This window comes from Microcebus murinus, chromosome 8 (genome assembly GCF_040939455.1).
Source record: "Microcebus murinus isolate Inina chromosome 8, M.murinus_Inina_mat1.0, whole genome shotgun sequence".
NCBI classification, from domain to species: domain Eukaryota; kingdom Metazoa; phylum Chordata; class Mammalia; order Primates; family Cheirogaleidae; genus Microcebus; species Microcebus murinus.
Window position 1 is genome coordinate 30,432,943 of NC_134111.1, and position 27,847 is coordinate 30,460,789.

Consider the following 27,847-nt stretch of genomic DNA (forward strand, 5'->3'; position numbering starts at 1 on the left):
ACATCAAGATTTATAAAGTAGATATCAGAATGATTAGTAGTGTATCTCGCATAAAAGGCTTATATGACGATATTAGTAATATCTATTAAAGACATTCTCTTTCCCTTTGTGCTGTTTCCAATCATTCTTGCCAGAGGCCAAATTTTAGAAGTCAACAAATCTTGGGGAGACTTTTCACCTCAATAAAGAGATGACAACCACAAGGGGCAGACTCTTGTGCCCCTTGGTCAGGGACTCCTTTGGGAGGTAGCAAATTGGCACTGGTGTTGTGGCAACGGCCCAGTGAATTGCCAGACAACTTCCCTCTAGATCTGATAAGTAATGCAGTGAGCAAAGTCCCTTCTACTCTTACTGAAGTGACGTTTGCTATGCAGACCTAAGTAACAGGATAAAACCAGTAAAATTAATACAAGGTCTGGATGAAAGGAAGAAAGTTGCAAATTACCTACCTCATAAGTTTGCAGAGAGTCATTTGCTGTAGAATATTCAGCAGTTCCCATTTTTTTGGTGTAGAAGATCCCTAAAATGTTTCTTTCACTGAAGTATGCCAGTTACTTGGAGCACGTGCAAACCAGAGCTAGTAACACAGAAATAAAATAACTCCTCCAAATATTTAGATACCCTGCCTTGAAATGAGCTGTATTTTTCCTGTATACTTGCTACTCAGCAATTTCTGAAAGATAATGAGTAGCAAACCACAATTTTAAAAAATTTTTTCTTCAAAGCCAATTAATGTGGGCACTGTCTAAAGAAAGTCTCCTCATGAAAACCATAAACTTAAGAGTATGGATTAGAGAAGTAAAAGAAGAAAAGATGAAGCAAACATTAGTAAAGACAGCTTTATTTACCATACTCTTGGCTAAGCAGACTGACTTGCCATGTAGATGCCCTGTAGAATGCTTTACATTTTGCACATGTGATTTCAAATTCATTATTTTACTCTCCCTATCATAAGATGGGCCAGAATTACTTAGCCCGTTTACAGATGAGGACACTCATACCTAAATAGCTTAAATAATTAGTCAAAAGTCACATAACTCATAAATGATATGTTGAACCAAATCATTTTTTAATTTATTCATTTATTCCCAATTTAAAGAGGCTAATTTAGCAAAAAAAAATCTGTGCCAGGCACTGTGCCATAGTCCCTGGAGCTCACTGTTTAGTGAAAGAGGCAGATCCAGAAACAAATAATTAAAATGTAAAAATTGCAGTGACAGCTCTGTGTGTGTGTGTGTGTGTGTGTGTGTGTGTGTGTGTGTGTGCATGTGTGTGTGTGCGTGTACACAAACGGTGTATTTGGGGATCATAGAGAAATGAAATGACATTAAACCCAGGTAAAGCAAGGGTTCCCAGAGGAAATGGTATCTGAGCCAAGCCTAACATACTGCATAAGTACTAGCCACACAAAGGACACAAAGGTGGGGTGGCATAGTGTTCAGATGAGATCAGCAGTTGGGTTTGATGAACTGTAAAGTATCAGATAGGAAGTTGTAAGAGATGTGGCCAGAGGTGTAAGCAGGAAGCAGATCATGGCGGGCCTAGTAACGGCCAACAGGATCCTTTCTTTTACTGGAGGTGCCTAAAGAGGCTGGGGGGTGGGTTTTCACCTTAGGTATGGCTGCGTAGGAGAACACATTTTAAGGGAACAGTATTGGAGACAGGGAGATCGTTTAGGGGCCATGGCAGAAGACAAGGGAGGATGAGGACCCAAACCAAGAGGGGGCAATGAAGATGGAAGAGAAGGAATGTGGTCAAGAAATACACAGGGGGTAAAATTGACAGAACCTGGTAATTGATCAGAATGTAAAGAAAAGGGAATAATCAGGAACAACTCTGAGGTTTTTAGCTCGGGTGACTTGGTGAATGGTAGAAACACTGACTTAAAAGAGAATACAGGGGGACTGTTGAGTGCAGTTTGGGGTGCCTGTGGGATAGGTTAGACACACAAGTCTGAAACTGGGGAGAAATGGTATTCAATGGTATACAAATGGCTGCAGTCACACAGAGATACTTTGACCAATTTGAAAGAGAGTGGGCTAAGGATTGAATGCGGGATAATTGAACATTTAATAGATGGAACAAATAAGATGGGAAGGAAGGTTTTTGATGTCAAGACTGAAAATTTCCAGGGTGATAAAATGATCAACAGAGGTCAAGTAAGACAAGCACTGAAAACTCTACATCAGATTGGGTAATTTGCAGGCCACCAGTGACCTTAGTGAGAACAGTTTGCCGTAGAATGGAGGGTAGGCAACGTGTCCATGGGTTGAGACATGAATAAGAATAAGGAAGTAGAGAGAGGCTATGTAGATTATTTAGTCTTCTTTCTACCTTCAATGTAAAAAGTTCCTAAAAAATAACAATGGAAAAATTTTTAGACCACAAAAATTTGACTGCTTTTACTGAGGGGAAGAAGAAAAGAGGAAAAGGCTGAAAACAGAAGGTGGTGTTTGGAACAAGATGATTAAGAGGTTGCTTTTAGGCCAGGTGCAGTGGCATGTAGCACTTTGGCAGGCCAAAGTTGGAGGATTTCTTGAGGGAGGAAGTTCAAGACCAGCCTGGGCAACATAGAAAGACCCTATCTCTTCAGAAAAGAAAAAAAGAAAAATTAGCAAGAGTGGTGGCGCATCCCTGTAGTTCTAGCTACTCTAGAGGTGACCCAAGATCACTTGAGCCCAGGAGTTTGAGGTTATAATGAGCTATGATCATGCCACTTGCACTGTAGCCTGGGCTACAGAGTAAGATCCTGTCTCAAAAAAAAAAAAAAAAAAAAAAAAAGAAAGAAAGAAATAGATTTGTTTTGGACCTGGGTTTAAATCCTGTTTCTACCACCTCATAGCTGTGTGTCTTTGAGTATGTTGCTTAATTTTTCTGAGCATAAATTCTTCATTTCTAAAATGGGTATAATAATTTCCTACTTTAGGATCGTTATAGATAACAGAGAGAACACCTTAACACAGTACTTGGCACATGGTATTTAGTAAATAGCCATTTTTACTATAAAGGAAAAGATGAAAGAAACAAAATTATCTGATATTTTTGCCAATTGAAACATTCTACCACCGTATTAGATGTTTAGAACTTTATGTAGTCATTTTAATCCTCAATATCTTCAATCAAATTATACAGTAAATAAATATCCTTAAATTGATGTTCTAATTACATCCTAATCACATAAGAAATATTAACATATTTAACAGATTACTTAGGATAATTTTGTACTTAAAAGCAAAATAGCTTTACTAAAAGAAAAAATCCATAGCTTTTAGATATGTTGTGATTTCCATGTAATAGAATGATTTCTGTCTATAGGTACATATAAATTTCTTTGGAAATCTGATTTTTTATGAATCTGGAAAATGATAAAGAGATTAATTAAATCATACTTTCACTTTTCACAAGAGTGAAATCATACTTTTCATTTTCACAAGAAAATGTTAAATTTTCTTAAATCTGCATACTTTCTCTATATTAGGTTTTCAGAGTATTGGTTTTTAGGTCTCATTCAAATCTGTTCTGTTCTACATAAAGTGAGTCACTTAAATTCTAAATTGACAGTGTGAACAAAATGCAGTTTCTCGTTTCCCTCTTATTCCTTGTACCATTCACAGATGTGTACCTGGCTTTTTATTTTTTATCAGTGATTCATCATCCTTATCAGTGACGATAAGGATGATGTGTGACAATATAGGCAATGAAGATGAGAAGTGGCAATTATCTCCATTAATAATTAGACATGTGATTATATGAACATCTATTGCTTAATCAAGTAGGGTTTAGAGTGTCCATTAGTAAAAATGTTTATCATTAAATGTCAGCAGGGAATAGAAAATAGTAGAAGAAACTCCACAGGGAGGCCCTCTGGACTGGAAGACTGAATTTTGACTAATTGTTCATTTCTTTTTTTTTTTTTTTTTTTTTTTTGAGACAGAGTCTCACTTTGTTGCCCAGGCTAGAGTGAGTGCCGTGGCATCAGCCTGGCTCACAGCAACCTCAATCTCCTGGGCTCAGCGATCCTACTGCCTCAGCCTCCCGAGTAGCTGGGACTACAGGCATGCGCCACCATACCCGGCTAATTTTTTGTATATATATTTTTAGTTGGTCAATTAATTTCTTTCTATTTTTGGTAGAGACGGGGTCTCCCTCAGGCTGGTTTCGAACTCCTGACCTTGAGCAATCCGCCCGCCTCGGCCTCCCAAAGTGCTAGGATTACAGGCGTGAGCCACCGCACCCGGCTAATTGTTCATTTCTTGAACTCATGGAGCTTTTTCTTCCCTGACCTGACTAGTTACTGTAGAAATTGATCTACAGATTTGAAACCAGAGAGAGTCTCTCTTTACCTCTTGATCTCATGATGTATACAGATAATTTCATGCCTCACATCTATGTATTTATCCTCTCTTCCAGAAGTAGTCATTTCTCCCTCTATTAACTATTTAAATTTGTTAAAACACTCTACTACTTTAGCTTAAATTAATGTAAGGTGTTTACAAATATTTTAAATATCGTGTTGAAGAATGAGATGACAAAACTCCTACAATTCTATCTTTTCCTTCAATAAATAATATTGATTTTTTTTTTTTTTTTTTTTTTTTGAGACAGAGTCCTCACTCTGTCACCCAGGCATCATCCTAGCTCACTGCAGCCTCAAACTCCTGAGCTCAAGTGATCCTCCTGTCTCAACCTCCTGATTAGCTGGGACACAACGCCTGGCTTATTTTTTCTATTTGTAGTAGAGACAGGATCTCACTTTTGCTCAGGCTGATCTTAAACTCCAGACCTCAAGCAATCTTCCCAGAGTTCTAAGATTACAGGCATAAGCCACTGCACCCCACCATCATTTTTGTACTTTGATGGTAATGTTATTGCACTTTTGTATAGTTAGGTAAAAATTTTGAAACATAGTGATTTCTTTTTAGATATTTAGAATTTTAGTCAATTTTAAACTCATAAGGTCTTATAATCAAAATACATAACAAATATCTTTTAAAACTTACGTTCATACTTCTCAATACAAAAGAAATAATAGGGATAAATCTATTTAACACATTACACAAAGTGTGATATTCTTGGGCAACTCAGCAGTGATGATACAATCAGGACCCTCGCCAAGCAGCCCACAAAAGGGGCCCCAGCCCAACCTCAGTGAAACTTAGATGGCCTTGCAGAGTCCTGGGACTGGATTCCTACCCACTCACCCAGGGTCTTGCTTAGCAGATTCCTCACTGGGAAAACAACTCAGACTTCCCAAGATGACCAGGGCCCCTTAAAACTGGAGTGGGTAAATAAGTTAAAGACAGCATGTATATTATGAAATACTTACATGTACCATTTGGAAGGAATAAATACTGTATATCAACTAGGATACTGTTCAAAAACAGTGGTAAGGGAAAACAGGCAAGTATGTATATTACGACACCTTTTGTGTGTGTGTGTGTGTATATATATATAATATATATATGTATAAACATAAAATAATACTAGGTACTGTTCATGGATATATCTTATAAAATTCAAAAACAGAATAGAAATTAGGGAGGGAGGGTAGGAGAGAATGGGACAGGGGATTGATAACAAATGGAAACTATAGCTTGGGTTTTTTTTTTAATAAAAAAGACTTAAAGGAAATATGTAATTTATTAACATTTCATTCTGGGAAGTGGGATGTTAGGTTTTATTTTCTTCTATGTACTTCTCAGTATTTTTAAACTTCTAAATATAAATGGGATAAATATGAAAGCTAGAGGCTAGCTTACAATGCCCAAAAAAGGTGAGGGAAAGGGGGTTGGTGCCATACTACCCTTACAATTTGGTTAAAACCAATAAACTAATATTTCCTTTCAGTTAAACTAACTGATGTACATGTATGTTTTTCAAAACATAGGATCATCCATGCCAGCTTTGGACAAATATTTTTGTTTAGCAAATATGTAGAGCATCTATGGTATGTCTGGCAGTGTGTAAGTACTTAGGGGTGGAAAACTCAGAGTTCTGTAAGGTGTAGACAGAAACTAAATGTATGAATTGACCCATCCTGGTGCATGAGAATAAAACCTAGTGAAGGCCGTGAGGAACCAAAAGGCCCTGTCTACAGGCATTCCACTAAAGTTCAAAAATGTTTTTAAACACTATGCTAGCCAAACTAATTGAAACTATGAGCCAACTTCTCCCACAACTGCAAATTTCCAGGCTCCCTGCAGATGTGGAGATAGGCTTTAACCCTTAGAAAACCGTGCTCACAGCTTGTTATGCAAACCTTTGCTCCCGCAGCTTTTCTAGTAATTGTCCTGACAGCGTAAGTGAAATGAATCACCTTCGTACTCAGAATAACTGTGCAATTATTTATATGCACAAAGGAGGAAAAACAAGTTCACAGTCGGGATGGGCCAAGGGTACATAACCACAGATGTGGATAGGGTAGATTTGTCTGATTTTAGTTCAACAGCTTCATAGATGTAAGTTTCAAAAATGGCAGATGTACCATGTGTGTTATTTAGTCCAAACAAGTGTAATGGAATGCTAAGTGGAGAGGAAAGGTCAGAGGAGTGATAGGCACCCTGAGACCCTGAGACCGGCATTCTTTCTCTGTTCAAATAGTAACCTCATTTTGGTGTTTGGGGAAATGTGGTAGGGGCCAGGCTCGGAGCCTCAGGTGCGGTGAATTCAGCTGTTTTTCCTACCTGGAACTTGCACCAGGATTTCAGCCTTCACTTGCTCCACTCCAGACCCGAGAGGCTCCAGCGAGGGCAGAGAGAGCTCCCTAGTGGCCGGAGCCTGCAGTTCAGCTCTCTGCCCTTCCCCTGGCCACGCAGCCCGGCGGAGACAAGAGGCAATGCAGGGCAGGCTGCACCGGTGGGAAGGTGGACCCCAGGCCCAGCTTTCTTCCCAAATCACAAGGTTATGGAAGAAACATGTGCAAGGGGAAAGAATCCATCTCCCCGTCCCCCAATCTGTTCATTTGTGATTTTTAGTGGTTCTGTGACCTTAATCATTAGTATTCAGTGGTGAAAATCCTAGAGTGCTGTTTTGTCATCTGAATTTTCCAAATGTGAATATAAATTGGCTTTCTCTGGTGGAATTGGTACTTTTGTTTTCTGATTAGGGAATTAAATTGAGATTTTGTTTCTTTAATTTACTAATCGAGTGTGTTGTTTTCATTAATTCCAGAAGTGGAAAGCTAAATAACCATTTAGAAGCTGCTATTCATGAGGCCATGAGTGAACTGGACAAAATGTCTGGGACTGTAAGTTAATTTATTTTTCCATTATACTGTGTTTCTTTGAAAATAAATTGTATTACGCTTTTTGGTAAAGTCTCTTGAATATTGTCAAGCAACTCACGTAGCAATACTAAATTACTAGGCTAGAAAAAAAAGATTAATATCAAAAAAGATTCAAAGTCATTTAAGAAAAAATAACCTAGCCGTATTAACTATGTCTTTTTTCAGAGATAAGTAACTTTTGTTTTCCCTCATAACATTCTTTTAAAATGTGAGCAGCAAAATACTGAAGTTCAAACCACAGCTTTCTGCATTTGACTCTGGGAATAGCAGGGGCCATTACTGTTGCCTAAATATACAGTAATGCAAATGTCACTCTGTCCATTGAACAAAAAAGTAAAATTGAACAGTAGGGTCAAGATCAAGAGTATATAGACCTGTCATTTCCCATTTTTATTGAACTTGCATATATTAATAATAGCATTGAATGTGAGAAGTTTAGTCATCCTCTAATTCACACATTGGCTGATGCAGACACTCAAAATAATTTTGGAAATCTCTTAAATAATGTGAATTATCTAAGGCTATTTAGCAATGAAGAGTAATTTTTTTCACTTGACACTTTGTGTTACAAGATTATCTGAATCCCAACAATCCAACCAATGGCAATTGAATGATAGGTATAAGTCATAGATTCACAGAACGTTAGGATTTGTATGAGCTTTAGAAATATTGTAATCCAAACTACCATTTCACAGATGGGTGAAATGAAGCCCTGAGAAGCATTAGATTTCCTGATAAAATGTTTTTTAAAAGTCTAGAGCGGGAATGGATTATAAACTCAAATGTCTTCTAGGCTCAGGCAAATAATGTCAATAAGTAAAGTGGATCAGGTATAGGAAAAACAGCAATTTGAGTGGACTGAGAAATGCCAGTGAAAATGCAGGGGTTAGGGTAGGATACCAGTCTCACAGGCTCAGTGCAGTGAAAGCCATCGCTCACTTGAGTCTGGTGCTGGTTGAGGAAGGAGTTGCTTTGCACAGTCATTCAGAAGCCCAGATTCTTTCTATCTGTAGTGTCCACCCTTCCTTAGGACCTCCAAGTGCTCCATTATGCCCTTTGCCTTCAGCCCAGCAGGTGAAAGAAGAGTGCATGCAGAAGACTGGCAGCATAGGCTTTATGCACGAGGCCTGGAAGCTTTTTACTTCTGCTGACTTTCTGCTGGCCTGACCCCATCACATGGCCTCCTTAACTCAAGTGGACTAGGAAATGTAGTACAGAATGTGCCTGCCCAGGAAAAAGAGAGGAAGGGGTTGACAATCATCTCAATAGTCTCTGCCTCAGGACATTTGCCCTTTGTGGCCAGCAGGCAGTCAAGAGTGATAAAGATCTCAGCAACCTAGGGGGGCAGGGGTGCATGCGCTCTCTCCAGGAGTTTCTTCTTCCATGCTCCATCAGATCTTAGACATGTGGGAAATTGTGCTGGTGTTGCAAGATCTTCCCATTTTTCATGAGAAGATAGAAGTCCAAAGGTAAAATTTCTCATTTTTAGGTGTTGACAACTATTCTTTAAAATTTGAAAATGCCATATGGCCAAACAAAGTGCCTTTTCAGGCCACATTTGGTCTACAGATTACTAGTTTGCAGACTTGGATAAAGACTTCTTTCCTTAATTATAAAAAGTTTTAAGTTATGGCTCTTTACCAGAGAGTAGCAGTTTTTAAAACTGTATATAGAGAGGATTAGGAGTAATAGGCAAATTGAGAAATTCATAAACATTATTTTAAACTTTTAAATATTATTTTTTAAGAGTTCTTCATTTGACTCTGAATATCATTGGCCTTTGCTGTTTTCTAAACATTATTTTTAAAACATATAACTGAGCAAACTCTTAGTGGGTCTTGAGAGCTGATTGTGCACATCTCTTCCTAACTCTAAGTTCTGTGACATCAGATAGGTAGCTTGAAATTGGCCATGGAGAAAGTATTTACACCACAGAAATTGGCAAATGGGCGTGTGTCCGAATGCTGGTGAAGTATTTGCTATACCACTGCCCTGTGTCCATCCTGCCTTTCCTGGGTCTTGGGTCTTCTTGCCCCCTCCCATCGGTAGCCATACTACAATGTGGGGCTCCTGATCACACCCCCACCACCCTTCCAAACCATACCTTTGAGCTAATGCTCTGATACTGCTCAATTCCTATTCAATCTGATGAACAGCACTTCATGCTGCCAGTTCCTGAATTAGTATATAAAGATGAGTTACTTGTATTAATTGCTCTTCCCAAACTATACAGGCACAGATCTGCCAACAGATGATAGTGATGTGCAGTTAATATTTTCCTTTCTGATTTGTCTCGTGAACAAACGTCCTTGGGCTGAGCTATGTGCATGTTCTTATAATCTTTGACCCATCTTAGTAGTTGTAAAGTAAGTAGGGTGATAAGGTAAAAAAAAAAAAAAAAAAACCATGTTTGGTATGTATTTATCCACTTTTCCAGGCTACAGTGAAATTGGTGATCTAGGGATCACCACAGCCAAGGCTTTACTTTTGTTTCAAATGCACAGTGGAGGTAGCAACTGCACATTACATTTTCCACATTTGACTGTTTCCAGTTCATCCTTTGTGTTGCATTGTTTATTGGAGAACCCAGAGGGTTGCTTTGCTTATCATTTTCTAGTATTCCTCATTCTTTGTAGTGACACTGAGATCTAGTGTCTTGGTAAAAACGTTAAATGCCTCAGGATATCAATAATTGAAAGCAAAAGCCGGAGTGTGTTCCCTACCCTGTTCTTTGTCAGAAATCATATGGTATTTGCAATTTCAACCTATATTGTCTTTTTCCACGTTTTTATTTCCAGGTACACCAAATCCCACAAGGAGACAGACAAATGAGACCCCCCAAACCCAAGAGGAGGAAGATCTCCAGATAACAGAGACTACTCCAGTAATGCGCAGTGTTTATCAAAGGAACATGCACAGATGTATCTGTATATAGGTATTGATATAGCCACTGTTATATCAATATTTACACTATGGCAGATAGCTACCACCACCACAGGGTGCTCAAAGAACAGTGATAGAAAATTTTTCGATCAGGAAGGATAATGAATGCTGGAAAAACCAATCAAAATCCCTGTATGATGAGAATGATAAATGGTCCAGAGATTACTGAGAAACTTTTTTTCTATAATACTAAAATTGTGATTATAAGAAAGAGTCCAAATGTTTCTGAAGACTTTTCAATGTTGTATATAGAAAATACAGAATTTCATGGTGATATCAGAAATGTAAATATTGTACAATATTGTCATGTACAAGCGTACCTAATGCACACTTTATCTTTTATTGTACAAAGAAATAGTGTACAAAATTCTTTGGTTTCTATGGAGTACACCTACCAGAGACTACCAGTGTAAAGTGATAAATAAAAATACAATCTAAATGCTTTTCTATGATAATGTAAAAGATGCTGTTTTTGTATCTAACAGCAGAGAAAAGGCATGAAGATGTAATATCTGAATTATGACATACACTGAGCACCCCTGAGTATCCATTTATATTGTTTGTTTGGAATGAACCTTGCCTGGAAGCACTGGAGTCAATTTTGGGTGTCTAGGAAATTGCGACCTTGAAGATTTCTAAAGGGATGAGGGCTCACAGGTCTAAATTAAGAATTCAGAAGCTGCAACCATTTGTTGCATATTTTTTTTACCTAAGTTTTAAAATAGAATAGGTTTTATAAAAAAAAAATCTTAGATGGAATATTTTACTCAGCCATTTCTGTAGTTGACACTTGATAGCCACCTGTTGAACCAGATAGCTTCTATTGCACCACCACTGGTGTTCAGGCAAAAGCCTCACTATGAAACCATTGTCAGAGGTAAGGTGGGTTATAATTCAGTTTTTTTGTAGTAGCAAAATTAAATACAAATCATGAAAGCAAGTTTCATATCCATTCTTCAGTATTACTTAACCCAGAAGTTAAGGTGGCTTACAAAATTATTAGCAATGGTAATTTTTTATCAGTATTATGTAACATATCAGATTTATTTTATTTAAAGAATTATTTATACCATTAACAGATTCTTATATATATTAATGTGGCTGAAATGTGCAGGTTAAATCTATTAACCAAATTATTTATATTATATTAAGTAAGAAAAAAATGTGAAACAAATGTAGAGAGAAAATACTACATTACAAGTATACAAACCTAAAACTGTGAGCCATTGTAAAGTACAAGGTAATTAATAAGAAATGTAGCACAACATAATTTTCCGTCTTTTTTTCACAATTTTTGTGGTGGTGGTATAACCTGATCTTCCAGGCAGTGAAGCGAATTCTCAGGCCTCCAGCCTGGAGCTTCAGTTGATGGATTGTCAAAAGAAGGGATCCATTATCCCTATATTTTTGGAACCACCAGTTCCCCAGCCTCTACTCCGAACCCGTAAACCTCTGGAGAGCACTGCCTTGTCCTCCCGCCTGGGGTTCCCACAACAGCCTAACGCCCAGGCTGCTAGGAGGTTCCCCAGTAGCAGGCTCTGGACCCCCAAATGCCCACCACCTGTCCCACTCCTCCTCTCCCACCTACTCACCACGCTCCTCAGTCCTGTCATGTAGCAGAGTTCCAGTAACTCAGGAAAAAGGAGACCAAGGTCATTCCTTGAGTTGGTTTCTTGGGGCCACAGCACAGAGCATGCCACCTGGGCTCACTTTTGATAGCAACAGCTCTTAGTTATTCCCCTAGGTCTCCTGTGTCTCTCTGTCCCTTCCGTTCCCACCCTCACCCCTACCCACCACCCTGATGGAATACAACTGGCCACCCTGGGCTTCATGGCCTGGAAGTGGGAACCTTTCCTTCAGGGGGGTGGGTTCCTTTGTCTTTCTTGTAATGGGGATTGCCTGCCCAGTCCTTCATGTGGTCACACGAAGTAATCTTTTGTGTAGCTCAGTTGACATATTTTCGCTACAAGTTGATGTGTTTGGTATATTTAAACCATTAATGTCCATTTTTTTTTTTTTTGCACCAAACTGCTTTTCTACTGTTCTTTTCAACACAGTTGTGTTTATTCACACAGACGTATATATGTACGTTGGATTGTCTGCATGTGTGTGTGTGTGTGTGTTGATATGCAGATTTTTTTTTAGCCTTTGCATTTCTGTCTTCAGACTGAGTTTGTGTTGACCACGCCTTCTTCTTTATATGTTGAGCTAATTCGGTTTGTGCTTCCCAGACATTGTATACTTTACATCAGTAGACCATGTAAAGTATGTTTGTGCCCATGATTTCACTGGTTGCTTGTGGCTTTGATGTGGGTGTTAGGTGTAGTTGTTTCAGTCCACATGTTTTTGTTTGTTTGTTTGTTTGTTTTGGTCTCTCTTAGAGTTATATGGTTTCATGTAAGCAGTTAATGTAAATATTGTTAGCATTACAGGCCATGCAGTGCTGTAACATTTTTTCAAATGTTGCACCTACATTACAATTAAAAAATTGGTCACTCACACTTCAATTTTGCCCATAGAGCCATTTCTTTCTCTTTGTATTGAAGCAAATTCATTTTTTTCAAAATGAAGGCTAGCCCTTCTATGTTAGTAAATTTTTTATTCCCTAGAATAAACTTTTTAAAAAAAAAACAAATCCAAGAAAAGAAACAGAATGAAAAATTTTTGTTTCTTTAAATAATAGGATAGTCTCTCTTTTGGAAAAGTAAATCTGATTTTATTTTGTATCCCTTAACAATCCTAGGAAGCACAAGGAGAATAAACTACACCTCCAAGTAGTGTTTAAAGATTATTTCCAATGAGTGAAAATTAAGTAGCTCCTGTGTGATTTGTCATGTTTGTAGCATTAAAAGCAATCCCAGGTTTTTACTTATTTAAGGAAACATTTTTGGTTTGTACTTTTCCGTACCATTATGTATGAAAATGCTTTAAGAAGAACATTCATCCCTTGTGATATCATGGGCCACTTTCAGTCTTTTATTTGGGCCCTAACTTTGAGTTTTGCTCTGTTTTTTAAGTAAATACAGCCTTCTTATTTGAACATAACACAGTAGAATTGTGGGAAGAGCAGAAGGCAGTTATTTCACTTTCTGTAAGTTTTATGAAGATTCTCATATCCAATGAGGTGATTCCTTTTTCATTTCAGACCATGATGGCACATTGTTGTTAACCTTGGTAATTTTCCATGCAGTTTGCAGTGTTCCCTTGCAAGTCACAAACATATTTGCACTAAGACTTTAAAATCTAAGATGCTTAGGATGTTTGTGGCGTTGCTCTTTCTGATAACAAAGCCAAGATACTAGACCTTATCCAAAATCGGATATCTTGTTTACTTTGCCTATTTATGCCTAAATGGTATAATTTAAGACTTTTCACTGCAGTATATAAAATGAGTAGTGCATTACTTGATCCATTTGGAGGACATGAACAAAAAATATCAACCAGCCAGAACTGTAATATTGAAATAGTTTATCTTTTTCTTTCATTCACTCTATCACATTTGCATTAGCCAAAGAGATAAGAACATTAGTAATTCATATGTGTAAACAACCCAGAAATGAATATTAAATCAGTGAGCCAAAAAGCAATAAACAACTCAAGCATGGGAAATCCTGCTAACAGTGGGGAGTCTGATATAGAAAAAATATATAAAAAGCATTATCTTCAAATATGAAAGATTAATTTGTATCTACTGTAAATATGTATTATCAGCCTTATCTGCATTTATACACACTGTGTGTGTACCTCAGTGACCTTTTATAAACCGGAAAAATGGTTGATTTAATAATTTGTTATGTAAATACAAAGTTGTCTATAAATTGGAAAATTTGATGCCAGATGGCTTCGTAATATACAAATGTGTTTTGTAACATCATGCCTTTATGGATTAAGTATAAATACACTTGATTGTCTATGTAGAGGAGTAGCAGTTTACATTTCACCTGCATTTCAAATGGATGTTTTTGTCTAAATGGTTATACTATTAGGAAAAGAAAATAACTTGAACATTTTCAATGTGAAAAACAAATATGGTTTTGATTTCACCAAAACTCCTTTTCACACCCAAGAATCTGTTCAATTCCATGCTAAATGCTTTGCATTGTGAGATTTCCATAGGCGATTCGCTGATCCACAACAGGGATCTACCTGGGAAAACTCCCCAAACTTAATTATTCTTCTTGAGAGACAGGACACACATCTCTCTAATAGTAGGCAAGCACGGAGCCCTAGCCTTCTTAATTGCTTTTTCACTTGTTGTTTTCTTTGTTTCCACATGTCTTGGAAAGTATCACACCGATACATAGGGCCTAGTTTTTGTGAGCCAAGGTGGCTATGGAGTGTTACCTCAACCTTGGGCTACTGACTTGGGTAACCAGGCCTTCTCAACCTTGGCAATATTGACACTTTGGGCCAGATCACTTTTTGTCATGGAAACTGTCCTGTGCAGCATAGGGTGTTTGGCAGCATCCTGGGCCTCTACCCACTAGATGCCAGTAGTGCCCCTTCCCAAATCATGACAATCAAAAATGACTCCATGCATTGCCCCTGGGGTGAGTGGTGATGGTGGGGACAAAGTGGGATTTGAAAACCACTGCTTTACTGGCATCAGGTAGGGAATCAGGTATGTCTGTGCGAAATATGGGCATATTTGCCTGCTGTAATCCACAGGAAACTGATTTCTAGAAGCAGCCAAAATCTCTGTCAAAGGAGTGCTTCTCAGTCCGTGGCTAAGGAAGTAAATACATTAGTGTCAGCTTCACTTTGAGCACATGTGACACTTTTGATCATAAGACCAAGACAATCACGTTTTGAGAACTCCCAGGTAGTGGCTTAGTAGGGTTACCAGAATTCTTGTAGCTCAGAATGTGCAAGAAGACAGACAGCTCACTTTGGGTGATACAAGGAGCGTTAGGCAGTGGAAGGCTTCCAGGTGATAGTAGCTAAGGAATTTGGCTAAGGGGACCATGTTGTGTGTCTATTTCCACAGCTTTCTACAGCAGCCTGCTTCAGGTATCAGATGTTTCCGCGTGATCCTTTCATAAGTTCCGACAGGAGTTCAGTAAATCTTGGAGATATCATTGACATATTCATTCATAGAGTAAATATTTACTGAGTGCCACCGTTTGCCACAACCTGTGTGCAGCAATGGGGATACCTTGGTGACTGAGGCAGACCCATGTCTGCCCTCACAGAGCTGACAGAGAGACAGCCACACAAACACCAGAGTGCAATGAAGGATGATTGGGGGAGGAGGGGGCACATCGTAGAGCTGCCGGCTCAGTTTAGAGGGGCGGGGGCTCGAGCAAGGATCACAGAAAGGCGAAGAGGAATCAGGCAGGCAAAGGCGAAGTGCCTGGCACTTGGGAGGGGACGGGGTGTGTCAGAGGCAGGGAGAATGGCGTGGGCCAAGTGTAGATCGGAGGGCGCAGGAGAGAGGAATGGCTGGAGCGCTGCGGGGCCGGGCACGTCTGGTCAAGAGTCTACACTGAACGTGGCGGTAATGGGGAATTGTTGTAGGGTTTTGAGGAGGGGGTGACATGGTCAGGTGTGCGTTTTAGAAATATTATTCTGGCTGCAGTGTGAAGGGTGGGCAATTGGAGGGGGATATGACTGCAAAGCATACAGTACTTATAACTTAAAGTACAGCATCTTTAAAATTAAATTCCTCAAAAATTTAAAAAAAAAAACTAGGTCCACCGTAATTCTTCACATTATATTTGTAGAGCAAGTTCCATCCCATTCTTGAGGCATATATATAAATATATAAGTGTAAATTCATTTTAATAGTCATGAAGAAACGCTGTTCGGTACACTTACAGTTACTGCTGAGAACATCATGCCCCATTTCTTCTGCATGAATGGGAAAGCTACCATGTTCCTGCTTTGATGATTAAAGGTCTGGAAGGTTGAAAATCCCAGAGCCTCTTGCCGAAGTGGTAGGAAGCAAAGCCTGCTGACCAGAGCGCACAGGTAAGTGCAGTCAGGTGTGGGCCTTTGGTGTGATCACCTCACACCTCCCCCAGAAGCGGGAAGCTGCCGGGAGCACTGGAGATGCCAGAGGGACCAGGTGAGCACAGGATTATGAAAGCACAGGAAAGCAGGACCGCAGGGGTCAGGCCCAGAACAAGGCCAGCTGGCTCCCGGGATGTCTGCCCCACAGCAGGGGAGACCGCAGCGGCCTTTCATCATCCACTCCAGCCTGTGATTATGTACATGCTCTCCAAAGCATCCCAATCAGCCACCTCCTACACTCAATGAACAGTGGACTTGAGGGCTTTTTAAAGCTAATTATCGGTTTAAAACAGAAAAACAAACAAACAAGAGGCAATGCAATAACAGGCCTCCAATCCTGTGATCCTGAGCCCAGCAAGTAGCCCTTCCCTCTGGCACAGGGTCCTGCCCACAGGAAATGGACCCTCACCCAAGAGGCAGCCCATCCTGTTTACAAACTGGGCCTCTGGAGGGTCCCAGTCTAGATACAGTCATATCTAGACTGTGCCAACTTGACTTTGGGCAAGTTACTCGGCCTATCTGTCCTTAGCTTCCTCATCCACCAAAGGGGAATAAAGACAGCACTTCTCTCATAGGGTTGATAAGGATTGAATGAAATAATGCAGATCGAACTCTTTGCACCTGGTACGTCATAGGCACTCAGGGATGTTTATCATTACACTGCGTAGGAAAGATTTAGCTTAGCAAAGGGAACCTGCTGCCAGTGAAAGGTCATCAAACATAAGGATGGTTGTGTCTTGAGTCGCAGTAATCTTTCTGAGTAGCCTTTAAAGGTAGGAGAGTAGTTTACCTGTCCAGGGCAGTTCTGCCAAAAGGGAACGGCATTGTAGAGGCCTCTTCTGGGTCTTTCCTTCCAGCCCAAGTTTCTGGATCTACTATGGAGAGTGTTTCCTAGATGATTTCTACTGTCCCACGATGCCACGTGCAGAAACAGATCAGTAAAATTATTTCCCAATAAGCTGGTCTAGAAAATTATGTCTCCAGGAAGTTAAGTCAGCCGGTTGGCTGTAGGTAACCAGGGCAGAATCAGAATTGGGTAGAATTCGAGAATTTCTAACGTTAGCCTTAGAGTGAAGTCGGAACCAGCTCTATAAGTAAGTAGCTCAAGACTTGAAAGGTGTAAACAACCTGAAATCAGTCAAAGTGGAATGCAGAGTTTAGTACAGGGAAAAGTGTATTTGACTTAAGACATTGAAATTCTAGGTCTTAGGACAGGGTCTATGATCTGCAATTTAGGACAAATCACTAAAAAGATGCTGCAGCCAGACTCCTAGCTGTGAATGCATTTCCCTTCTCAGGCAATTCCCTTCTCGGTGCCTTAGCTTTATCCCCTGAAAAGTGGGGGATGATAATAGAACCAACTTGGTAAAATTGTTGGAGGATTAGATAAATGAATGTAGACAAAACACTTAGAAGAGTGTCAGGCATATATTTAACAGTAAGTGCTATGTAAGTTTAGCTATTGTTATTATTATTAGTGTTCATAATAGAGGCTGAGTCTCACCTTTTGTTCCTTCATGCATAGGTGTGAGTGACACAGCCCTTCTGTGTCTTAAAGAGAGAGTCAGTCTTCTGTGGGATGGTCACTTAAGAGGGTCCCTCTGTTCACGGTTAACCATGTATTATTATTAGTTCCCTTCTCTGATTTAAAAATGTGTACTCTTGAGAGGAGCAAGATTTTGAACCCAGCAAGAGTCAAGAAGTTCCCAGAAGACTTGAGAGAGAGAGGGGTTAGAAGGGGTGTTTGTAACTATCCTAGGATTAGCTGTACTCCAATGACTAGCATGAAGATGAAAAGAGATAATACACTGAGGAATGCTTTTAAAAGAAGGAGAAGAAAGGAATATTCTCAAGTGGTGGTATTTTTAAGTGCTATTAAGGATTGTTATTTATTTCTTAAATAAATAGTTGAAAGTTTGTGTCCAAATACTGTACCTAGACTTTTTCAAACTGAAGACTTACCCACATCCTGCTAAAAGAGGGCAGAAAGTGTTAAACACTGATGGAGGGGTAGGTTTAGCTGAATGCCTAGCTCCCAGGGGCAGGGCCTGCACTGGGATTCCTGTCCTTGCAGCCCCCTGGGTGGCTGGCAGAACACTGCAAATGTGGAACATGGCCGGGAGGACTGGTGGCCCAAGGCTTTTTGGTCTCTGAACTGTGACTGAGTCCCTCAGAACATAACTTTCCCTGCCAAGTTAATCTTAAATCACTTTCCCGGTTAAGAAGATATCCTTAGGAAATCTCCTGCGACCTTTTACAGGCTCTGCCCCCCTTTTCCAATCAAATGGGGATTATTTAGAATCGGTCGATTTCTTCAGATTCCAAAATAAGCATGGAGGTCAGGAGCTGGTGATTTCACCGTTCTGATTTATTTGGCAACGAATGGGAAGAAAAAAAAGTCACAGGAGCTAGAAAAAAAAAAAAAACATGCAAGAGTTGGAATGAAGAAATGCACCAGGCTCTCTCTGGACAAGCCATCTGTCTGGACAGGAGTCGGCAAGGCATGGAGGGTTCTGCTTCCTCCCCTTTCTCTTGGCTTGCTGGCTCTTCCCAAACGTCCAAAGGGATCGTGAAGCGGGTGAGGCATCTTGGAAGGGGCAAGTGTGTGCACTGTGCCTTTTAAGGCACCCGTGTTGGCCAAAAAGAAAATCAAGCCTCAGCACTTGCCAACATGAGGTGCCCATCGCTTTCTGAGTGAAGAACAAAATGAAAAAGATATGTGGTTCCTGCCTCAGAGCATAGCTTTCCTTTCTCTAAGGCAATGGTTTCCAACCTTTTTATCAGGAATTCCTATCAGTAAAATAAAAATAAAACATAATATATATAATATATATTATATGTATAATAATATATTATATATTATATATAACATATATATGTGCGTGTGTGCTTCATGTGTCTTACTGAATTAATATATCATGTGTTATAAAACACACAAAATAGAAATTAGGAAGTACTGAAATGTACTCACAGAAGTTTTTTATATCTCCCTCCCTCATCTCAGTGAATTATCTTGCATCGCGCCTGGGGAGTGTGCATGCGACTTTGGAGATGCCTACTCTGAGCAACAAGATGCTGGAAGGTCATAGTATTAACATGTTGCTCCAATCAGCATAGTCACTGGTGGAACCAACCCGTCAAAGAGAGCTCCTCAAAGAGGGACCCAGTTTTTCCTATTCAACTTTGTATGCTCAATTCTAATTAAATGGTAAAGGAAAGAATAGAAGGAAAGAGCTCCTGAAAATCTGATAGGTGACATGGAATCTGTGCTTTATGTTAGGTTATGTGGATAATCTTGATCTTTCTATAATCTCAAAGTTTCTATCCAAATATATCTCTCTGGATCTGAGACAAGGGCAGTGCCAAGTTCTGTCACCTGCTCAGTGGCGCCACCTACCAGTATGCAAGGGAATGATCATAGACTCAGCTCGTACATTTGGTAGGGCACACCAAAGCCATTGCCGAATTTCTAGTCCCCAGACCTGGAGCAAGCACCCTAATTGTGCATGTGTTCTCCATTCACTTCCAGCCTCAGGATAGTTCTGGAGCTTTCTTGACAAGGACCCAAGGAGTGTGATTCCAGGCAACTCATTCCTAAGGTCATGGAACAGGATGCTAAACTGTGTTCTAGTGGCCAGGATCAAGTCAGCAATAGAGTTATATTTAGAACCCAGAGCTGTAAGACTGAAGTCAGAAGGCTTGCACTGTGGTTTCAGTTCTGTTCCTGGTTACCCATGTGACTTTGGGTAAGTCACACCACTCACTGGGCTAAAGATTTTAAGGACACAATAGAGTTCCTTACAGACTCCTATTCTAAAGTTCTTTTCAAGAGAACTAGTACTCAGTGTGCTCTCTAGCCAATCCTTTTTTACTAAGGACACTTCTGCTGGGGTTTTCTGTGTTGATCTTTGTAAGATCTACCTACTTGTGGGCTGACAATGAGGAGACAACCTCCTGAAGCACCTTCTCCATGGAACTTCAGTCTCCCCTGCCCTGGCCCCTGCACGTAACACTGTCCTTTTTGTGGGACTGAATTAAATCAAACAGATGACGTAACAAGGAACAACCCAATTAACGTGTACACGTTGTCCTTATACCTCATGGACTTTGCCTTTTTTCTCTCTCTCTTTTTTTTTTTACTGCAAAAGATTACGTCAGGCAAAACTCCTGAGGCAAGAAGATAATGCTGCTGTGTAGGATGAGCTCTGAGGAGAACCAAAAACTCTCCACTGCCCATCACAAAGTCTGAAATTCACTTGGCCAAGATTTACAAATTCCTGTGAGGCCAAAGAAAGTACCTGAAGGCCCGACAGTTGCAGCAAAGATGGCGGGGAAGATGGGGGTGGGACATCCCAGGGCCACAGCCTGTCATTCCAGGAGACAGACAGGTGGTAAACCTGTCAACATGCCTCACACTCAGTGAGGCCACTTAGATGATGACACATAACTCACACGTTGTTCTGCAACGGTGACGTTTGCCCATTTTTGAGATAGGAAATAAAAACAAAGAACATAAATAGCAACTACTGTTAAGATTCACCACCACTAGGTCCACACAACCTGTGTGCTCAGGTCCACACAACCCCAGGCTCAGCTAGGTGGCCTCGTTTCGTGTCTCAGGTGCAGTCAGATGGGGACAGAGGAGTCATGATGTTCACGTGTCCAGTGGCTGGTTGATCCTGGTCCCCTAGGACCCCAAGTATCACCATTGGCACATGGTCTCTCATGTGGTCTGGGCTTACACACAGCATGGTCTCTGGGTTCCAAGAGCAAGTGTCCCAAGAGAAAGAGCCAAGTGTATGCTGTATTGCCTTTTCTAGCCTGGCCTCAGAAGTCACATGTCATTGCTTCTGGCAAATTCTATTGATTAGAAGCATTGCCCTACAGACAGCCCATATTCTAGAAGAAGGGAATTCATCTCTTGATGGAGTAGCAAAAAAATTTGCAAAGACATTTAAAACCACCATGCAAGTGCTTAATAAAATATGTGATTGGATCATATTCTCTTTGCTTATGTAAGTATTGTTAAGATAAAAGTAATTGCTAATATTTTTGAAGTATTTATCATGTGCCAGGAACAATGCTAAGCACTCCAATGTTGAGCTAAATGACACATTGCCCCCCTACCCATTCTGTGGCATAGGTACAGTCATGCCCACATTTTATACCAGGAATCTAGAGCTTGAAGATTTTAGGTAACTTTGTCCACGTTAGCCAGGTAGAAAGTGGCAGCCCCAGGATAGGAACCCAGGCAGGTTCAGAGTCCAGGCACCTACACACTAAGCCATAATTGTCACATTTCCTCAGGCTCTTTTATGTAGGATGAAGTTCAGGTGCATGAAATAGGTTTCTCGAAGTTAATAAGTGGGTGTATAATGATATTTCCAACCTCACAATAAAAACCCAAACATTCATAATGATATGGAGAACATATCTTCTTTTTAGTAGTTATTATGTGAAGGTTTCTGGAGAGAGGGGGTTGGATTTGAGGGAAAGATGCTGGGATAACTCTTTTTTGGAGTAAAAGGAAGCCTCCCTAGTGAGGTTTCACAGAAGGAGGGAAAGGGAGTTATTGGGTGTTGCAGGGGAAGGAAGCAGGGGCAGTTCCCCCACCCTCCAACCCACTCTGTCATCTCCACGAGGGTTAGGAGGAGATTCGGGGAGAAGAGATTTACCTAAAAGAGATTTCTTTCTTGAAAAGACATTTACAAAGAAGATGCTGTGTGCTGTGCAACATAAACTCTCCCGTTGCCCCTGAAAATCTTCACTGAAATTGCAAAAGATCACGATGGGTTTGCTGTAATTGAGTTTATTGTTGTAGCTAGTTTAGGAGCTGAGTTTTATTTATATCAAGGATGGCTCAGAACCAGCCCGTGCTGATAAAGGGGGAGCTGACCTCTGGGCTCTTAAATCACGGCCTATAACGAGAGGTTCATGTTCCTGACAGAGTGATCAAGTTCGTTATCTAGTTTCAGCCTCGGTAGGAGCCCTGGGTCCTTCCCGGGAGCCGGTGTCAGGCCCAGTCTGTTCCAGGAAGAATGAATCTGCTCCAGCGTGCATGGGCTCACTGAGTGCCCATTACGCCTGCCACTCGCAGGTGTGAGCAAACCTCAGCAAGCCCAAGTTCTGTGCGGAGGGGTTGTTCGCTTTATTTTGCCCACTCTGGATACCAGGCATCTGCTAGGCCAGATTTAGAACAATTCCTCCATGAGTCTGTGAAACCAAACCCCAGTACTCGTTGCGACTAAGCCAACACTCCATGGTGAGAACCAGATAAATTGTATTCCCTGCGCTTAACAACAAAGAACTTCAAGACTTGTCTCTGGCTCTCCTTCATTAAGGAGAGTGGCTGGTAGTACAGCTGAAGGCATAGCTCCCGTCGGATCTAGGTCAACTTTGGGTTTCCTATGCTGTTCTCTTCTGGTGTCATCTGCTGGTATTGTGGGTTTGTCGCTTCCTGTCTCTGCCACCTACGCGTTCTGATGATCCTTGTGCTTTCTCTTTGAAGACAGGTTAACATTCACAACCCCGAAAAGAGCAAGGGCTTTACACCCTCTTTCATGGAAAGAGTTAGCTATGCACTGATTGGAGTCACAACTTACAATGAATCCCTCACTGTGTAGAAATATGGGTGCCAAGACACTGCGACACAATACCTTTAAGCCTCTCCCTGCCACCGGTCACTTAAACAGCACTGTTTCATCCCATTGTGGAATATTGTCTCTGTCTTCTAGAAGCTTGCAATCTAAGACAGAAGATTAGACACCCAAGTGTCTGTTGAAGTGGCAGAAGCAGATAAGCTGAAGAGAGAGGCAGGAGGAGGGTGAGGATGGTTAGCAGCCTGGACACAGAGGGGAGATGTCATAGAGGAAGAGCTCGGTGATGTAGGGAGTTCCGGTAGAAAAGGGGCCGAGCAGTTAGTTGAGTGTGAGCTTGTTTCCAGGAGGTAAATACGCACGTCAAGCAAATACTTCTAGGCACGTGGGCAGGGGGAGCAGTCCCACGCAGGGAGGTAGAGAGGGATCAAAGCCACCCAAAGAGACTACCCCTGCAACATGTTGTGCAGTGAGAGAAACCATAATGATGGGAAAGGCAAGGGATTGAGGTTGTTTCACGGACGATACAGTGGGCATATTTAGGGGTTTCTGCCCTCCCTGCTTTCCCCTCTCACGGAGTCTGCCCTACCCACGGCCTGCTGAGTGGAGAGGGGAGGGTTATCCCCACTCTCCAGCCCCAGATGACTGGACCGAGGTGGGCACCTCATTTGAGGAGGGCCAGCCTCAGTTTCCAGTGACATATCACTTGGCTGATCGGACTCAAAAAGATGAATACGGAACAATCAGATTCCTTCCCTTAAGAACCCTGAACCAAGAGGCAAAGGTAAGAGATGCCCTAAAAAAAATGGATCCTTGAGCTGAAAATCAAACTGGTGAGAATGAAGCAACTACCATTGGGTTGTGTACATGCATACGTCACAGGAACCCACAGGAAGGGTCTGGGAAAGGGAGAATAAGAGAACGACAGACAGGGAGAAACCAGGAGTAAGAGATAACAATAGCTAAGCTATAGCGCTTCATATATGCCAAGTGCTATACTAAGTCCTTAGATTCCTATGACTCCATAGCAATCCCATGAGATGGGTGCTATGATTATCCTCATTTTACAGCTGAGGAAACCGAGGTGCAAAGAAGTCATGCCCAAGATGATGCAAGATGAAAAGCTATGATTTAAATGACATAGGCTGATTCCTGAGTCTTCGTTTTAGCCAGCAGGCATCAACACCTGTCAAAAGGAAGAAAAGGAGACGATCCCTGAAGCCCCCTGGGATCCAGCCCTTCCTGAGCTCAGGTGCTTCAGATTTGTTGGATTGTCCTACAATCATCTGAGCTTATTTGAGCTCCCTATCCTAAATGGGTTTCATTTCCTGGCAACCGAAAGAACCCTAACCAAGCCAGATGGGGACATTGAGGTTTCTGGGTGGGAAAGACTGAAGACGTTAGAATAAGGATTGTTGATGAAGCAGACCAGCCCACGAGGAAGCACAAAGAGAAGGGATTCAGGGCAGGGAGATTTTTCTTCTCCCATAAGCCAGCACTATCTGGCTTAGTTTCACCACCAAGCACTCACAGTGCAACATGGAAAGTCAACTAATTAACCAACTCACAGGGAGTGACACATAATCTGGCGGCTGTGCCTGTCCTGCTGGCTCAGCCACTAGTGGAATGAATGAGGTTGGAACTGTCACACCTCCTCCTTCCAAGCCTTAGTTTCTCTGTCAATGAAATGGGGATGGTGACAAAAGATGGAGAGAATTTGACTTACCAGGACTCTAGGAAGGCTTTGGAAATACAGATCACCATGGTGGGTGGGGCCAACCACAGAAGCAGCCAGACCTAGGGTCTTGAGTCAGGTTTTCCAGAGACATCTCTGAGAGGGAGATTGGTGCCGGAAGCTAATCAGGGAACGTTCTCCCAGGCTCAGCACCTGTGAGGTGTGAGGCAGCAGCAGCACACTGAGCAGAGGGAGAAGTTGCAGCAAAGCCATCAGCCAATTCCGCAGGGAACTTGAGCTGGGATGGCCCTTCAGATTGTCCTACACTGAGGCACAAGGGCCATGCCTTTGTACCCCATCCCCCATGGAGAAGCCACTGGGTCTAGGATGCCCTGTTGGGTGAGGCAGCTCCCTCTGTCCAGGGAAGTTCCTGGCGAAGAACTCAACTGTGCAAGCTTCAGGGGCCAATGATAGCCCATGCAGATAGGGGATGAGTTCCTCGGTCCTGAAAGGAGGGAATGGGCAGCACATCACGACATCAGCTACACCCGAGAGCTGGACCACATTTCTCAGCAGCCAAATAAGGTGGGGAGCCTGGGCCTTGGAGAAGATGACAGGAGCCAGGAAGAGATCGCTGATATGATCCTGCTCTGTCTCCACCTGAAACCATCAGGAAGTTCAGGGCCCTGTGAAAATGCTGCACGTGTCTGTCTGTGAGCATCCGGAAACTGTAAAGCTGCGGTCCCCAACTCCCGGGCTGCAGACCGGTACCAGCCTGCGGCCTGTTAGGAACCGGGCCGCACAGCAGGAGGTGAGTGGCTGGCAAGCAAGCAGAGCTTCATCGGGTCGAGTCGCCAGAAAACAAGCTCAGGGCTCCCACTGATTCTGCATTATGGTGAGTCGGATAATTATTTCATTACGTATTACACTGTAATAATAATAATAGAAATAAAGTGCACAGTAAATGTAATGCACTTGAATCTTCCCGAAACCATCCCCTGCCCTGGTCCGTGGAAAAATTGTCTTCTGTGAAACCGGTCCCTGGTGCCAAAAAGGTTGGGAACCGCTGCTGTAAAGGGGTGGACTTCTGAGTCTGAGGCCAGAAAGCCCGAGGAAGCCAGAGAGAAGCTTGTGACAACAAGGCAGGGAGACGCAGGAAGGCCATACAATTGGTTTAACCTAAATCTCCGAAGGGCAGAGAGGCCAAAGTGTCGTATGAGACAAGCGTTTAGCTTTCTCATTCTGCTGGGGTTTGAGGATGTCTGACCCCAAAGAGCAAAACAGAAGGAAAGTGCTGTCTGAGGCCCGTGTGCTCCCAGCCCGTGCCTGGAGCCGCAGAGTCACTGAGAACTGCGCCAGGCCCCGTTCAGGCAGCGCAGGAGGAGACGCGTGAGAGAACAGGCCTCCGGGCAAAGCGTCCTCACTTTGGGGAGTTCAGGGGACGCAATGCACCGGATCGTGTCCTCCCCAAAAGCCACACGCCGATGCCCTAATTCTCAGTGTCACCGTCTGCAAGCCAAGAACAGAGGCCCTAGGCCGGGCGCGGTGGCTCACGCCTGTAATCCTAGCACTCTGGGAGGCCGAGGCGGGCGGATCGCTCAAGGTCAGTAGTTCGAGACCAGCCTGAGCAAGAGCAAGACCCCGTCTCTACTAAAAATAGAAAGAAATTAATTGGCCAACTAACATATATAGAAAAAATTAGCAGGGCATGGTGGCGCATGCCTGTAGTCCCAGCTACTTGGGAGACTGAGGCAGGAGGATTGCTTGAGCCCAGGAGTTTAAGGTTGCTGTGAGCTAGGCTGAAGCCACGGCACTCACTCTAGCCTGGGCAACAAAGCAGTCTCAAAAAAAAAAAAAGAGAGAGAGAGAGAGAGAGAACAGAGGCCCTGAGAGAAGCCAACCCTGCTGACACTATTGTCTGAGCCCCCGAGTCTGTGGGATTTCCTTCTGGCAGCCTGAGCTGACTAAGACTGGGAGACAGGCCACCCGCAGGCCAAGAATGTTGGTGCCAGAAGCAAAACCAACCTGTGTGTCCTCACTCTTGTCTCTCTTCTCTTTCCTGACTCACAGTCTGGCTCTGGAGCTTAGCTGGTCAGCATGCAGGGGCGCCTGGCAGAGGCATGTTTCCAAGGCTAAATATGAACTCTGGACACACAAATAAATGTAAAACGCCGGAAATCAGGACCTCCTGGGTTGCTTTGCACATCAGCAAACACCAGCCCCTGGCCTGGCGCTCGCTGCTGGCACTTGAAGAGGAGGTAGGAGGAGCAGCTTTGCACAGGGCCCCCTCGTTCCCGCTGCTGGCTCGCTCCGCCATGGCCAATGTCACTGACCTGAATGCGGCTTTCAAAGGAAATTTGTTTCACTGTGATTCTTTTGGTTCCAGTTCAGAATTTAGATTAAAAGGTAAGGAGCCAGGCGAGGTGGCCTGTAATCCTAGCACTCTGGGAGGCCAAGCTGGGAGGATCACTTGAGGTCAGGAGTTCGAGACCAGCCTGAACAAGAGGACGTCTCTACCAAAAATAGAAAATATTAGCTGGGTGTGGTGACATGTGCCTGAAGTTCTGGCTACCTGGGAGGATTGCTTGAACCCAGGAGTTTGAAGTTGCTGTGAGCTATGATGACGCCACGGCATTCTACCCAGGGCAACAAAGCGAGCCTGTTTCCAAAAAAAAACAAAGCCAAAAACCCCCTCAAAAACCCAAAAAGTATGATCCAGGCCAGCCACAGTGGTACACACCTATAATTCTAGCACTCTGGGAAGCCAAGGCAGGAGGATCACTTGAGCTCAGGAGTTTGAGACCAGCCTGAGCAAGAGTGAGACCCCCATTTCTACTAAAAGTAGAAAAATTAGCCCATTGCTAGTGTGCACCTGCAGTCCCAGCTACTCAGGAGGCTGAGGCAGGAAGATTGCTTAAGCCCGGGAGTCTGAGGTTGCAGTGAAGTATAATGACACCATGGCACTCTAGCCTGGGCAACAGAGTGAGAGTCTGTCTCAAAAAAAAACAACAAAAAACAAAAACAAAAACATAAAAACTGTGATCCAATTTAAGAAAATTCCCAATGCCTATATCAAAACTGAAAACTACCAAGGTGAAAAAGTTGACTCTGTGAGACTCCTTATTTGAAAAATTCAGTTGCACTAAATTTGTGGGTTTTTAAAAGTTGTTTTTGTTTTTTTTCTAGAGACAGGGTATCACTTCAGTCGGGCTAGAATGCAGTGACTATTCACAAAAAAGGATTCTGTTTTGTTTTGAACTGTAAGAAACCTTTCTCCAAAAAAAAAAAGTATCTTACCAGGAAGCAGAAACAAGGAAGTAGGTAAAGATTGAGCTG

General features: G+C 42.1%; 1 protein-coding gene across 5 annotated transcripts in view; it reads left to right on the plus strand.

Moving 5' to 3' along the window:
• MBD5 (methyl-CpG binding domain protein 5) overlaps window positions 1-15,761 on the plus strand; it is a 399,974-nt gene extending 384,213 nt beyond the window's left edge. For all 5 annotated transcript variants that reach the window (XM_076005508.1, XM_076005506.1, XM_076005509.1 and 2 more), the window contains 2 exons: window positions 7,171-7,246; window positions 10,084-15,761. In XM_076005508.1, the coding sequence (XP_075861623.1) occupies window positions 7,171-7,246; window positions 10,084-10,155 (148 nt within the window). In that variant the 3' untranslated portion in view covers window positions 10,156-15,761. The remainder of the gene's footprint in view (window positions 1-7,170; window positions 7,247-10,083) is intronic.
• The last annotated feature ends 12,086 nt before the right edge of the window (window positions 15,762-27,847 follow it).